This window comes from Ornithorhynchus anatinus, chromosome 11 (genome assembly GCF_004115215.2).
Source record: "Ornithorhynchus anatinus isolate Pmale09 chromosome 11, mOrnAna1.pri.v4, whole genome shotgun sequence".
Lineage (NCBI taxonomy): Eukaryota > Metazoa > Chordata > Mammalia > Monotremata > Ornithorhynchidae > Ornithorhynchus > Ornithorhynchus anatinus.
Window position 1 is genome coordinate 1,945,368 of NC_041738.1, and position 15,260 is coordinate 1,960,627.

At 52.3% G+C, this 15,260-nt stretch overlaps 1 protein-coding gene across 1 annotated transcript; it reads left to right on the top strand.

Annotated features, from left to right (window-relative positions):
- The first annotated feature begins 573 nt into the window (after nt 1-573).
- On the top strand, nt 574-11,580 carry LOC100092661 (interleukin-36 receptor antagonist protein). Its single transcript, XM_029074766.2, has 8 exons — nt 574-1,075; nt 1,680-1,764; nt 8,205-8,369; nt 8,597-8,689; nt 10,383-10,434; nt 10,542-10,630; nt 10,789-10,916; nt 11,023-11,580. Exons 3-8 carry the CDS (start codon nt 8,339-8,341, stop codon nt 11,239-11,241), a joined length of 612 nt encoding a protein of 203 aa, XP_028930599.1. The 5' UTR covers nt 574-1,075; nt 1,680-1,764; nt 8,205-8,338; the 3' UTR covers nt 11,242-11,580.
- Nucleotides 11,581-15,260: the final 3,680 nt, after the last annotated feature.

Genomic DNA, 15,260 nt, shown 5'->3' on the forward strand with positions numbered 1-15,260 from the left:
GGATGCAAGCAAATCGAGTTGGACGTAACTCTGTCCCACAAAGGGCTCCCAGTCTTTATATCCATTTTTCAGATGAAGTGAATGAGACACAGAGAAGCTAAGTGACTTGACCAAGGTCACACAGTAGACGCGTGACAGAGCCGAGATTAGAACCGAAGTCCCTCTGACTCCCGGGCCCGTGCTCTGTGTATGTCTTGATTCTTGTGGGTTGAGTGCCCACCGCAGCGAACAGCCAGAGGCCCAGCTGGCTTTGAGCACCTCAGCCTTTTCCAAACCTAGGCCAGTGTAGGCAGCTCTTGGACATTATGGAGTCAATAAGGATCAATGCCAATATCTGACATGCAGATTGTTGTGGGAGATTTCAAAACTCATCTCACCAGTAAAAAAATAAACAAACAAAAAAATCGCTGCCCCGAGATTTAAGCAGTTGCACTTTATTGACTGTCATCTGATGGAAAGATCTGGAGAACTTATGCATTTTTGCCTTTTGACACGGGATCAAGCCCTGGCTTTGCCACATCCCAAACTTTTGCTGGTGATGAACCTGAAATGTCTTGAATTGTCCAACAGGCCACATGTTGGACCCCAGGAGAGATGAAGATGTCTTGAAGAAGCTCCGCGACAACACGGATGCAGCCACGTGGTCGGCTCTCAGTGTGTGCGCCTCCTCCTTGGAGGGACTGAGGTTCCGTGTGACTCTGAGCATCTCAGCCTCCCCCTCCAAGCCTAGCCCTTTAGTCCGGGTTGGGGAGAGAGGCTCTGAGATCAAAGAGCCCCGTGAAGCAAGTCGATCGATCGGTGGACAGACAGCTCCTTGAAGCTCCTATGGCCCCGGTCCAAAGGAATCCAAAGTGGACAAGTCATGTCCAACGGAACGTGGCAGGGAAGATCGGGGACACTGGGGAAATGCCTCGGCTCCAGTGCCCTGAAACGAGGGCCAACAAGGATGCGTGGGTGTCTCTGAAGCTCTTGTGGGGATCCACAGCACCACCGAGAGTGACTGCGGTCTCCCTCGTCACAGACGGTGAGGGGCTGGCGACATTCCTCATCGGTCTCCTTAACATGGCATTCTCAGGTGAGGATGAGGCCCTACAAGCAATGGCCCATTTGCCAAGATGAGCAGACCTGGGTTTGTTTTTGTTTTTTTTCACCAACACTTAATAAGGTTTTCTCCAATAATAACAGACAGACTCCACTGTCCTTTTCATTTTTCATTTTAGGAAATTTTTTTTGTGATAGCTGGGGTCCTCTCTTGCCTCCTCCTTCCTAGGAGCCCACATTTTGGCACACACGGGGGCCTAGGGAGAGGAAACACTGGCACTTCTCCCAAGGTGTACTTTCAGAAAGTGACAGATTTGGGGTCTGAAATGACCTTGGGTTAGGGCTGGGTGCAGCGGGGGTGAAGAGATAGCAAGATTGGGCTCGGCATAAAACATAAGGCCCCACTGCCTCCCTCCTCTCAGCTTCTCATTTTGCTCCCACCCGCCCCCGCTGGGATGCTGCTCTACGTGCCTGAAAACACCTCACCTGAAACTACTCATCCAGTCCTCCCCTCTGGAAAATCCCTCCTGACATTCCACGTGGCCAAGAAAGCTTCCCGGGACCTCCCCAGCTGAACCCAGAGCTGTCTATCTAAAACAGAATTCACCTCTGCCTCCTCTTTCTAACTTTCCAATCAGATTGACAACACCTCTGCCCTCCCTGCCCATCGCAGAGGCCACCTCGCTGTCACCTTCGACTCTTCCGTGTCGTTCAGCTCTCACGGTGAGTCTACTGCCCGGTCATTCAGTCGGTGATGTTTGAATGCTCGCTGTATGCAGAGCACTGAACTACGCGCTTGGAAGAGTACAGTACAACAGAGTTGCTAGACGGGGAGACAGACATTAGAATAAATTAGAGATGTACGGAAGTGCCGTGGTGCTGAGGGTCGGGTGAATATCGAGGGCTTAAAGGGTACAGATACAAGTGCATAGGTGACGCAGAAGGGGGAGAGAAGAGGGGAGGGGAGGGCTCAGCCGGGGAAGGCCTCCTGGAGGAGATGCGGTTTTAATAAGGCTCTGGAGATGGGGTGAGTGGTGGTCTGTCCTATAGAAAGGGGGAAGGAGTTCCAGTCCACAGGGAGGACATAAGCAAGGGATTGGCAGGGAGACAGATGAGATTGAAGTGCAGTGAGTAGTTTGGCGTTAGAGGAATGAAGTGTGTGGGCTGGGTTGTAGTAGGAAATAAGCAAGGATTCCACTACACTGTCAGCTTCCTGTGGGCTGGGAACGTGTCTGCCAGCTGTATTGGACTCCCCCAAGCACAGTGCTCTGCACCCAGATGAGAAGCAGCGTGGCCTAGGGGAAAGAGGGAGGCGATGGAGGAGAGGGTGGAATGATTGAGTGAGAGCTTTAAATAAATGATGAGGAGTTTGATGCAATGATGGATTGGCAACCACTGGGGGTTCTTGAGGTGTGGGGAGCTGTGAACAACTTTTTTTTTTTAGAAAAATGATCTGGAGAACAGAATGAAGTGTGGACTGGAGTGGGGAGAGACAGGAGGCAGGGAGATCAGCGAGGAGTCTGATGCAGTAGTCAAGGTGGGATACGACAAGTGCTTAGATCCAGCGTGGTAACTGTTTGGATGGAGGAGAGAGGGCAGATTTTAACAACGTTGTAAAGGTAGAACTGACAGGATTTGGAACAGAATGCATAAGTAGGAGGTGAGTTGAGGATAATGCCAAGGTTGTGGCCTCGTGAGACAGGGAGAATAAGAAGTGATGTATGGGATAGTCTAGGGGAAGACAGGGTTCGGATGGGAAGAGAAGGAGTTCTGTTTTGTACATTTGATAAGTTTGAGGTGTCAGTGGGACGTCCAGGTAGAGATTTCCTGAAGACCGGAGGAAATACGAGGCTGCAGAGGAGAGAGATCAGGGCTGGAGAGGTAGATTTGGAAATCATCCATGTAGAGGTGATAGTTAAAGCTGTGGGAATGAATGAGTTCTCCTAGGGAGTGGGTGAAAATGAATAGAAGCGGGCTGCCATTTCCCCTATCTGTAATGTATTTGAGTGCCTGCCTCCCCCTGTAGATTGTAAGCTCCTTGAGGGCAGAGATTATATCTACCTACCTTGTTATATTGTACATTCCCAAGCACTTAATTACAGTGCTCTACCCACAGGAAGTGCTCCGTAAATACCATAGGTTGATTATCTCCAATTTGGGCAGCAGGCGCTTAGTCTAATTCCTCCTATCTCAGTATGTGATATTTTAATTACTGTCTATCTCCCCTAGTATCAATCAATGGTATTTAGTGACCTCCTCTATGCAGAGCACTGTGTTAAGCACTTGAGAGAGTGTACAAGAGGACACGGTCCTGCCCACAAATAGATTACAATCTAGTGGGGAGACAGGACCAAAAATAAAGATGTAAGATACATGTTTAAAACTGAATCTTCCCTCCCAGACCCCCTCCTCCCTACAGCTTTCCCGTCACTGCTGACACCACCACAGTCCTCCCTGTCTTCCTCCCAAGCCCTCAACTTTGGCATTATCCTTGACTCACCTCTTTCCATCAACCCACATATTCACTCAGTCACCAAATCCTGTCGATTCTACCTTCACAACATCTCCAGAATCCATCCCTTCCTCTCCTCCAGACAGTCTCCACACTGGTCCAAATACTCTCGTCCCATCTCAGCTCAGGTGCCTCAGCCTCCTTACTTCCTCCAGTGTCTTCCCCCTCTCTAATCCATACTTCTGCACACATCCTGTTTCTTCAGCATCTCTGATGGTTGCCCATCTATGTCTCCATCAAGCAGGAATTCTGGCTTTAAGGCCTCCTTTGGGAAGCCTTTTCTGACTCTTCTCTCATCCCCCCACCCTATTTTGGGTCCGAACACCATAAGTACAGACTTTACCCACCTCGGTACTTAAATATGGATCTTCATACTTGGTTGCTTCCCCGACCAGGAATTCATTTTAGTGTCTGTCTAAATGGCTAAATTGCATGCCCCTTGAGGGCAGAGATTGTGACTACATAGTCTATGGTACTTTGCCAAGCACTTGGTAGGGTGCTCTGTACAGAGTATGTGCTCAATAAATATAATTGATTGATTGATTTCAGCTAAAGAAGAAGAAAAGGGGGCTGACTACACTAATATTACCAGCAGTATTGATCGAGCCCCCCAATATGTTTGGTGCACTAGGTGTTTACAGAAGTGGCATGTGTGCCCACGAAAAGCAGTCTGGCCCAGAAGAAAGAGCACGGGCCCGAAGGTCAGGGGACTGCAGGCTCTCCCACTTGCCTCCTGTGTGACTTTGGAGAAGTCTTCTAACTTCTCTGTGCCTCAGTTTCTTCATCTGTAAATGGGAAATCTCTGACCTGATGGTATTGTAATCACTTAACAGATACAGTTATTATTACAAGGTGCTCACACTCTTGAGGGTGGAGGGGTGGGGTAATGAGCAAAAATATTTACAGCTCCAGTGGAGTGCATGTATGCATGAGCCGAGGAGGGCATAAATAAACATGTACGTGCTAGAGTCGTGTGAAGGGATGTTCTGGCTCAGGGCACTATGAACTTAGGAAGAGCCTGTTGGAGGAAGTAGCTGTTTTTTATGAAGATTTTGCACGTGGGGAGGGAGGAAATTATAAATCGGGAGTGTAACGTGAAGGGATGGGGGCAGGGTATACCTTGCAGCATCAGAGAGCAGCTAGGTAAGGTGGAGGCCAGGTGGTGGAGATCCTTGAAGCCGACTGTAAAGAGCTCGATGCGAGGAGCCGCAGACAGAGCCAGTAGAGGGTTTTGAGGGGAGATAAGGCCAAGCGGTGACGCTTTAGGAAGCTGGTCCGTGCAGCAGCTGCATGAAGCTGATTGGAGGAAGAAGAGGCTGGTGGCTGAGAGATCAGGAAGGAGGCTAGTGTAAGCAGTCTAACCGAGGCCAGGCCAGTGGTTGAATTGGGGTGGGGGCAGTGTGCATGGTGAGGAAGGGGCAGGGCCGGCGGATGCTGTGGTGGGAAGAACTGGCCCGATTCCCAGCAGTATCTCGAGATCCCAGCTCCTCTCAAAACCTACCCCTCCACCTGTGACCCTGAACCCATTCCTCTGCACCGTACCAAAACGTTTGCCTCCTCCTCTTCTTGACCACCACCTTCAGCCATTCACTTTCCAATGGCCTTTTACCCACTGCTTTCAGACATATTTGTCCCTTAGTCTAAAGAAACCCTCCCTTGCACCCGTGGCTCCCTCCAGTTATCACCCCATCTTCCTCCTACCATTCCTTTCCAAACTCCTTGAGCGAGTTGTTTACACCTGCTGCCTCCATGCCTTTTCCTCCTAATCTCTTTCTTGACTCTCCAATCTAACTCCCTCCCCCTTCACTCCGTCGAAACTGGCCTCTCAGAGGTCACCGGTGATCTCCTTCTTGCCAAATCCAATGGCCTCTATTCCATCCTAATCCTCCTGATCTCTCAGCTGTCTTTGGCACTGAGGGCCACCCTCGTTCAACTGGAAACATTACCTAACCTTGGCTTGGCTGACATGGACCTCTCCTGGTTCTCCTCCTGTCTCTCTGGCTGCACATTCTCATCGTGGGCTTTTCCTCTGGCTCCCGCCTTCTAACTGTGGGTGTCGCTTTCAAGGCTCAGTGTTGGGGGCCCCTTCTATTCTCTATTTACACCCACTCCCAAGGCTTCTCTCTGGCCTGGAACTCCCTCCCCCTTTTATGTATGACAGACCATCACTCTCCCCACCGTCAAAGCTGAACTGAGCCCTCATCTCCCCTGCACCTTCCTCCCTTTTGTGTCACCTATTTATTTGGATCAGTCCCCTTGATATACTCCCTACCCCCAGCCCCACAGCACTTGTGCACGTGTTGTAAAGTGTCTCTGCCCTCCTGGACTGTAAACTCCTTATGGGCAGGGAATATGTCTGCTAATTCTGTTGTATTGTACTCTCCCAAGTGTTTAGTACAGTGCTCTTCACATAGTAAGTGCTTAGTGAATACCGATGATTGATTGAGGGTTAGGGAACACGTCTACCAACCCTTGTACTCTCCCAAGCACTGCATACTGTGTGTGTTTTTTTTAACTATTCTCTACGGTATTTAAGTGCTGTGCTTTCCGTGTGCCAGGCACTGTATTAAACACTGGGGCAGATGCCAAGATAAATCAGATTGGACACAGTCCCTGACCCACATGGGGCTCACAGTCTTTTTTTCCATTTTACAGATGAGGGGAACTGAGGCACAGAGAAGGGAAGTGACTTGCCCAAGGTCACACAGCAAAGTGCCAGAGCCAGATTAGAACCCATGACCCTGTGGCTCCCAGGCCCATGCTCTATCCACTCTGCTTCTCTAAGTGACTTGACTAAGGTCACATAGCAGTTCTTTGATTGATTAATGTGTGCATGAGTCCTGTGGGGATGGGGTGAGTGTCAGTGTTGTGCTTTTTGTACAGCAGAGGATGAATAGTCTTATGGTGAGAGGGAAAAAAAGAGGAGTATGGTGGAAAGGAGAAGGAATGGAGCCATTTTAGGAGGGAAAAGCAGGCGACTTTGGGGGAGGAAAATAAAGCATTATCACTCCGTTTTTGTTGGGCTGTGGCTTTACTCCCAAACTAATCCCTCTGCACTGCCCCCTTCCCTCCCTGATTGACTGCCCTTGATCCCCTTTAGTGTGTGTGGGTGGGGGGTGTAAGGGGTGAGTGCATTTGCTCACAGCCACAACCCAAATTCAAGCTCAGGGTGGAATTAGCGGGGGTGGGGCAAGGGCGCATCTCCTGGAGGTCTAGCACAGGGAGCTTCAACTGCCAACTCCGGACTAGGCTATTGTTTTAGTGCTAAAATATGAATTTCCAAGTGGAATCTCGCCTGGCACACGACAGTGTTATTTACTTATTGTTCAGGTGCCCAGAATTCCACACCCCTCCTCCCCCCCACGCCTTTCCCGTGTGACCCCTGGCCTCCCCCGGAGCCGGTTAGGCAGGCTGAGGCCCCCAAAGGGCATACCCAGCCTCCCCTGCAGCTCCTCGCCCTTGGGTGGGACGAGCGCCCCGTGGATTGTGGTACTGTGGGCAGAAGCCATGCTGAGTGTGGACTTGTTCAGTGCTCAGTAGCGCGGGACACGCGAAGCAGGAATCATGACTAGATGAAGGATGATGGCGCTGCTTAATCACGCCTTCTCACTGACCTATTTCAGCGGTGGGTCAACACATCCTTATGAAGAGTGTCCCCGGCTCCTCTTCCGGTGTGGACTCCCAACAAGATGGTGATCTTGCTGCGACTCTTGACTCTAACTTAAGAGGGCACTTCAAGGGGCTGACGACAAGATCCCGGGGCGGGGTCGTCTGGCCCCGAGACAGAAACTTGTGGGCAGTCAAGGGGAAGAATTAGGCTGTAAAACCGGTACTGATATGTTCAAGTCGCTTAACAAACACAAAGCTGAGTGTGATCTTCGGTCTGGCCAGTGGGCCCGCTGTGTTGTCGAGTTGTGTGACGAAGGGGAGTGATTTTATTTCCGAGGAGGGGTTAAATGTCACCAATCTGTCTAGCTGCCCCCCAGACTGAGGTAAAGGACAGTCTTGGATTCTCTCTGAATACCCCATGCTAACTGGAGGTTGTTTTAGTGTTTGTTGAGGAGGGAGACTCCCCCAGGACTGCCCCTGTGGCACCTCTTGGGCCCGGTGTGCCAGCCCTGGGGAGCGGGCCTGTGGACTGGCTCTTGCACTCTAGTGCCCCCGATCCTGCTGCGTTCGGAGGTCCCGAGCAGGACCGTCTTTCTCGCCCTCCGGGAAGAAATGCCCGATCGTCCTCGCCTCTAGCCGGTCTGTCTTGTTTTCTTGCAATAGCTTGGAGCCGCTCCACGAGTCGCAGGGCCCGGCTCCCCAGCGTCTGGCCGCCTCCACCGGAGCCGGCAGCCCAGGGATCTCAAGCTTGGCTCCTTGAAAGGGCTACCCCGGACCACCTCTTCTTCCTGCTAGTGGTATCGAAGGGAAAGGGGCCCCGGGGGAGATGAGGGGGCAGACACAAACCTGCTCTCGTTAAAGAAAGTAAGGCCGGGAGCTGCCCAGGCTCCTATTGCCACTGGTCGCAGTGGGCCGCCCCGTAGGTAGTTTCACCAGTGTGGCTAGCAGGTAGCTGAGCAAGCCCTTCTGACCGGGCCGAGCTTGCTTTCCCTACTGCCTTTCCGCTGCCTCAGCATTCCTCTGCTTCCTTTCCTGTCCCCAGACTACCTCTCCCGTCGACGGAAGCAACGACGGTGGATGCGTCGGGACAAAAACCATCACTCACCGCTGATCCCTGTGTAGGAGACCAGCTGCAGGGGCCCGGGCCTGAGAGTTCACTCCGGGGGGTGCAACCTGATGTTCGCCTCCTTACCTAACCGCTCCCCAGGTCAGTCCGTATCGCTGTGAGTTCCCCGCGGACCACCGGGGCTCAAAAGCCCCATCCACTGGAGTGAGCCTTTAGTGGCAGCTTCAGGGGCCGGGATTATTTGGGGAAGAGTACGTGTCTTAGAGGGAAATCGGGGCCTGGACAGCTGGCATTAGTGATGGGTTTCAGTCTCTCAAACTGTTCACGCCTTCCAAGGTCCAGACTGAGCGACCGTTCTCCACGTGCAGGGCTGTGCCATGCCGTGCCTCCTCTGTTGTGGCACATTCAGGAGCCCACAGGCGGTGGACTTCAGGAAGACACCCCCAACCCCTCCAGGACAGGTATGTCTGGCTCCCCTCCAGGGACCGCCTCGGGGATTTGCTCACTGTGGGCTTCCAGGATCTGGGATCATTTTGAAAGGAGCATGTCCTGGATCATGCTATTTCGATTCAGTAGTATTTTGGTGCTACTGATGGCTGTCTACTTGTTTTGTTTTGTTGTCTGTCTCCCCCTTCTGGACTGTGAGCCCGTTGTTGGGTAGGGATTGTCTCTATCTGGTGCCGAATTGTACTTTCCAAGCGCTTAGTACAGTGCTCTGCACACAGTACGCGCTCAATAAATACGATTGAATCAATGAATTGGCATATGCTATAATAATAATAATAATATTTCCGGGATTTAAGTGCTTACTATGTGCCAAGCACTGTAGTAAGCACTTTGGAAAATGCCAAACAACAGAGATGGAAGGTGCATTCCCTGCCCACAATGAGCTTAGTCTAGGGGATGCGCTTATTAACAGGCATCTAATACTGGATTATCCAGGTACTGCGCATACCCTTTAAAACAGATGCGGGGAGACTGAAGGGTCAGAGAAGGCCATGGGTGAGCTAAGAGCTATTTATTTACCATATTTTTTTTTTTTAGTGGGGAGAAAGAAACAGGAGAGATCTGGGGAGATGAGAAGGATAGGAACACTCAGTGAGCTACAGAGGAGAGTGAGGAGCCTGGAAAGCTTCAGGAAAATAAAATGGGTAGGCAGGGGGCTGGACTTGATAAATTGGGTTTCCTTCTGGACTCTCCATTCCTGTGATTACTGACCCACAGGCCAAAAGGGCTTGAGCTACGCGATTGCAATTTGCCACTAGCATAAACCCCACTCCTTCCTGGGGTGGACAGTTGCTGGATACAGTCAGGGGAAGTGGAACCTTTGGAAAAGCCTTCCCTCTGTTGGGAAATCAGCCCTGACTATGTCTGATGTCAACCCCTCCCTGGATAATTAGCTCCCGGAAGTGTGAAGATGCTTTTGGGGTTTTTTTTGAAGGCTCTTATGTCAACTTCCTGCCCGCCTCCCCAAATATAAAGGGCCGGAAGCAGCTTAGGACAGAGCTGCCAGACCTAGAGACAATCCCAGCCAGCAGGACCCCTGCAGGTATGCCTCTGGCTCTGACCCTGTCCTTTTCCTCCCTTAGATGAAGTAAAAATGGCTTGGCAGTTTTCTCTCTTCAGGGGGATATGAAAATGTATGTTGGGCTTTTTTTTTTCTTACCCTTGTGAGCCCGCAGCTTGGATTAGGGGGAAGGCAGAGACGGAGTAACCCAGTAGGGGACTGGGGTGGGGGCCGCTGCCTTCTCATGCCAGGCAGGAGTGGATTTCCCAAACCACATACGCTGCCCTGGGGAAAATCAGGTGCAGGAGTCTGAGGAGAGGTAGTTGGTGCAAAGCCAGGACGAGGGGCCGTTGTGGAACTGGAGCCCCGCTCCCCGCCTTTCCTCAGGACCCGGTTCTGGAGCTGGGTGGTCAGGTCCCTTGCGTAGTGAGAGGCGGCTCTCCGCAGCTCCATCCCCCTGTCCTGTGACGGTCAGCCTCTGCCCTCCACCTTATGACCACTATGGGGGGCACCCTGCGTTGCGGGCCAAAAAAGCCAAAGAAAGAAATTTTAATTCTGCTCTCTTGGCGGGTGAGAAATAGACGCGATGTGTGGTTCTGAATTCGGGTGTCCTCCCCGCATAGTGCTGTTTCGGTCCTTCTCTTCAGGGTTGAAGACTGAACTCGGGAAGATGGTCCTGGCCAGTGCCATGTGTTTCCGGTGAGTCCCCGCCCGCAGATGGGGTGAGCCCACCAGGCTAGCCTGGGGCACGGGGGAGGGTCAGGGAGGAGCCGGTGCAGAGTCGGAGCCCTCCCTCTCTGATTCAGGTTGACAGATGCAGTGCTGAAGGCCGTTTACGTGCAGAACGACCAACTGCTGGCAGGAACTCCACCTGGAGGATATGGGGCCCAAGAAGGTTGGTGGCACACTCTCGCCTTCCCACCTGCGCCACAGCGGGAAGAAGGCTCACGCCGGCAGGTCGGTTGGTCAGTCATCGATTCGGCCCGCCTGCCTGGACCTTAGAGGCTCCGTCCGTGGAGGAGAGGTTTCTCCCTGCCTCCTCTTTTTCCCCAGGGGCTGAGGTCAGCATGGTGCCCAATAGGTACGTGGATGGCAACCTGTCCCCCGTCATCCTGGGAGTAGAGGCAGGGCAGCGCTGCCTGTCCTGTGGCACTGCTGAGGAGCCTGTCCTGAAACTGGAGGTGGGTCTCTCCGTTCCCCTTCCCCTTAACAACCAGCCCTCAGGGCCCCCTGACCAGTTGATGATCTTCCCTCCGGCTCCTTCCCCCCCCCCCCCCCCGTTCCCAGGCAGTGGACATCATGGATCTCTATCATCACGGGGACCCGTCCAATCGATTCACCTTCCTGCGCAGGCGCTCTGGGGCCACCTCCCGCTTTGAGTCGGCCATGTTCCCGGGCTGGTTCCTGTGCAGCCCCCCCGGAGAAGACCAGCCCCTGAGTCTCTCCCGCCAGCCTCCAGATGCCAGTTTGGGCTTTATTGATTTCTCACTGCAGCTGTGCAGCTAGCCCAGTGTAGCTCCTGAGGCAGAGGAACAGGATTGAGGGACTGTGTTGGTCCCAGTGAGCAGCCCTGCCAGGGGCCCAGGAATCCACTTTCAGCTATAGCTCTAGGAGGAGGGGAGAGTGATGAGTCCTCCTTATCAAGGAGCCTCCAATCTGGACCCGTGCTGCTCTGGAAGGGCCCCAGGACACACTCTCTCTCTCTCTCTCTGTGTCTTAGGGTGGGAGGTTGATGACTTCCCTCCTCCTAATCCACATCCTCTACTTCTCCTGCCCACTCTCCACTACCTGGGCTAGCCCCAAGAAAGAGCAATTGATTCAGAAATAAAAGTAGCTTTCACTGACCTCTCCGTATTTCATTTTTTCTTCTCACTGGGGGTTGGGAGGGGTCCTCTAATTTATAGGCTGCCCATCACACCCAGGATTTGGGCTGGAGGGCGGCATTGCTGGGGAGCAGAGGCCAGGCCCTGCCAAGAGAGCAGCTGCATGGTGAAGACATGTAGAAACGGAGCGAGGGACGGGGGGCCAGTGTCAGTGAGCCAAGCTGCACAAGTCAGAGGTGACCACAGTCACCTTCAGCCTCCCCCTCAGTTCTTATTGGCTCAAAGCAACTCACCTCCTTAAGCCGCTCCTGCTCGGTTCCATGCCGGTGGGGGTGGGATGACCTCACTGAGGCTCCAGGATGGCTAATAAAGCTAGAACTGAGATATCTGCTATGTGAAAAATGAGGAAAAAGTCAACTAGACAGGCGGACGATGATGAGCCATCAGACCTACGCTCTCTGCCCGTGTCCAGCCCCGGAGGAGCTGGGAAGAGAAGAGGGAGGACAGTGACGGCTTCTCTGGCTCCCACGCCATCACCTGCTCTGGGCAGCGACTTCCGAGCCAGAGAGTGTCCTGTGGGGATCAGCAAAGCTGACAAATCCCAGGATGCCAGGAACCCCATCTGTGACCTCTCCCTCTGACAGCAGGTCTGCCCCTTCGGTACTGGGGTTGGAAAGAGTTGATGGGGAAGCCCAGCATCATCATCACCGCCGCTACCAGCAGCTTTGGGCTGAGTCCCATCCTGGTAGGCTAGAAAGTATAACCGAAGTAAGAGATTCAGTCCCTGGTGTGAGAAACTTAGTCTAATGGGAAGACCCATCATAAACTGCATAAAATAAAGGGATAACCAAAGGAAGGAAATGAATGAAAGAACCGATGAGAACTAAATGGGGGACGGGGGAGTGAGCGGTAGCGGGAAACGCGGAAAAGAAAGGGGAGCGCCGACAGTGAAGAGCGCTAGGGAGGACTGAAGAGAGTGAACTGGAGTGGATGGAGCAGGAGAAGCAAGCTGACACTATCTGAGGTTTGAGATAGACTAACGGAGGGCGAATGTGGCTGATGGCAGGGAGGCCTGGAAGGAGGCTGCTCCCCAAAGGTGAGGGAGGTCTCCTTGTGTCCCGTGCCCGACCACCAACACAACTGGGATCACACAGTAAGCACTTAATTCACTTAATATTTATTAACTCTAAATTGGAAGCTCCTCGTGGGCTGGGAACATGTCTACCGACTCTGTTGTACTGTACTCTCCTAAGCGCTCAGTACAGCACAGTGCACACGATAAGCACTCAATAAATACCCCCGACTCTCAGGACTGAATGGAAAGTGACCCCCCGCAAATCCAGCTCCAGGGCCTGCTTTCCCCACCAGGTCCTTCTACTCCACAGAGTCTGGCCTTTGGAAGCCGCTCCCCATCCGGACATCACGTCCAACCCGTGTCCATGTCAGGCTGGCGTGATGTCCCCGCCATCTGGGTGCCAAGAACGGCAAAGGAGCCTGAGGGTGGGGTTCCGGTCCCTGACAGCCTTCTACAATTTCATCTCGTGCACAACTAGACCCTCCTGGAGCAAGGCTTCGTGGGGAAAGGTGGAACCGCCATCTTCCCATCTATCTGCAGCTGGACCTGCTGCTGCTTGAAAGTCCCCCTTTCGGTATATTGGGGGTGGCGACTGCCCAACGCATGGGGGCCAGGACTAAGTGCCCGGTTGCCGCCCCCCGCCCCCTACAACCGTGGTAGTTGGTGGCCGACTATAAAGAGAAGGAGTGTGGCTTCGTGGCTAGAGCCCAGGACGGTGAAGCGAGTTAGTAGATCTCGGACCTCATTCTGGCTCTGCCATTGCCGGCTGGGTGACCTTGCCCAAGTCCTTTAACTTCTCTGCACTTTGCTTTCCTCATCTGTAAAATGAAGATTCAGGTACCTGTTCTTCCCTCCCCCTTAGATGGTGAGCCCCATGTGGGACAGGGACTGTGCCCGACCTGATTATCCTGTACTGAGCACAGGGTGCTGTAATAATAATAATAAAAATAATAGTGCAAGGTAAGCTCTTAACTACCACAATTATTATTATTATTACAGCCGAGGTCTGCCGTGTCCCATCACACCCAACAGGCCATAAAAGCAATTTTTGTGCTCTCTGGAGGTGCTCTCTCCTTTCTCTGAATATAACTGTACCGCTGAGCTGGCAGTGATCTCGAGCTGCAGTGGGAAGAGGAAGAATGAGTCTGAGTTGGGCCAGTAGATGAGCAGCTGATCTGGTCCCTCTACCTAGCCCTGATGTCTGCTCTGCCAGCTCCTTCCTCTCTGCTTTCAGACCTAAGACATGTCCAAGCTTCCAAACTTACTTGGGATTCCCTCCTCCCTTCTCTCTAAACCCCTTTCCTGCCCAATCCTCAAACAGAACATTCATGACCAGTACCTCTGCTCTCCTGCTCCTCTCCTGACAATAATAATAATAATGATGGTTTTCTTAAGCACTTATTATGTGCCAGAGCGAGTACTAAGCGCTGGGGTGCGTACAAGCAAATTGAGTTGGACACAGTCCATGTCCTGCATTGGGCTCACAGTTTTAATCCCCATTTTACAGATGAGGTAACTGAGGCACAGAGAAGTGGAGTGTCTTGCCCAAGGTCACACAGTAGACGAGTGGAGGAGCCAGAATTAGAATCCATGACCTGACCCCCAGGCCCATGCTCTAACCACTGCGCATCTGCTCCACACAATCCACACCACTGAGACTACCCTCTTTTAGGAAGGAAACATGCCCCCGAGGCCGGTGCTCTGTGTTAATGCCGGTAGGTAAACAAAGTCAGTGTGAACAGGTAGAGGGTGGAAAGCCTGTAACTTCTGTGAAAAGTAAAGGGCACAAGCTCAGCATCTAGTAAAACCCACCTATCTTGGAGGAAATCCTATAAAAAATGATCCCTACCATGAAGGAAAGAAGGTGTTTTCCCTGGTAAAAAAATCTTCCAAACTTCCTGGAGAGCAAGAAGGAAGATGACAGGGATGAGAGGGGACAGGGCTGATTAACGCTGAGCTGTCCGCATCTAGTTTCCGCCCAGGAATTTCTCCTCTTGCACCAGCCCCGACCATGCGGGAACAGCCCTCCTTTCCTGCCACGTCTGCCCAACCCCCCGAGGCCATCCTGTACCCAGGTCGTACACTACCGGTTTCTAAAAATGCACCGATCACACATTCAATAGTATTTATTGAGCGCTTACTATGTGCAGAGCACTGTACTAAGCGCTTGGAATGAACAAGTCGGCAACAGATAGAGACAGTCCCTGCCGTTTGACGGGCTTACGGTCTAATCAGGGGAGACAGGCAGACGAGAACGATGGCAATAAATAGAGTCAAGGAGAAGAACATCTCACAAAAACAATGGCAACTAAATAGAATCAAGGCGATGCCAACGTGCCACTGAACGCTGGGCAGAATCAGCACAGAGTTATGGACACGCATAATATGCCTGAAGACCAAGGTCCAAATACACCAGGATTTATCTATTAAATTGTGTTGAGGATTTATAGCTAGTTGCTGACACTAAAGCAAAGTGCAGTCATTGTTTATACCTATTGCCTCTTACCATTCGATTCTTTTCTTTCCCTTCCTGAGCATCACAGTCTGATTTCCACCCGCTTCGCTCCACGCGGGCTGCTGTCTCTATGGACGCCGAGGACCTTCTTGCCAAATCTCTGCAGGACTCC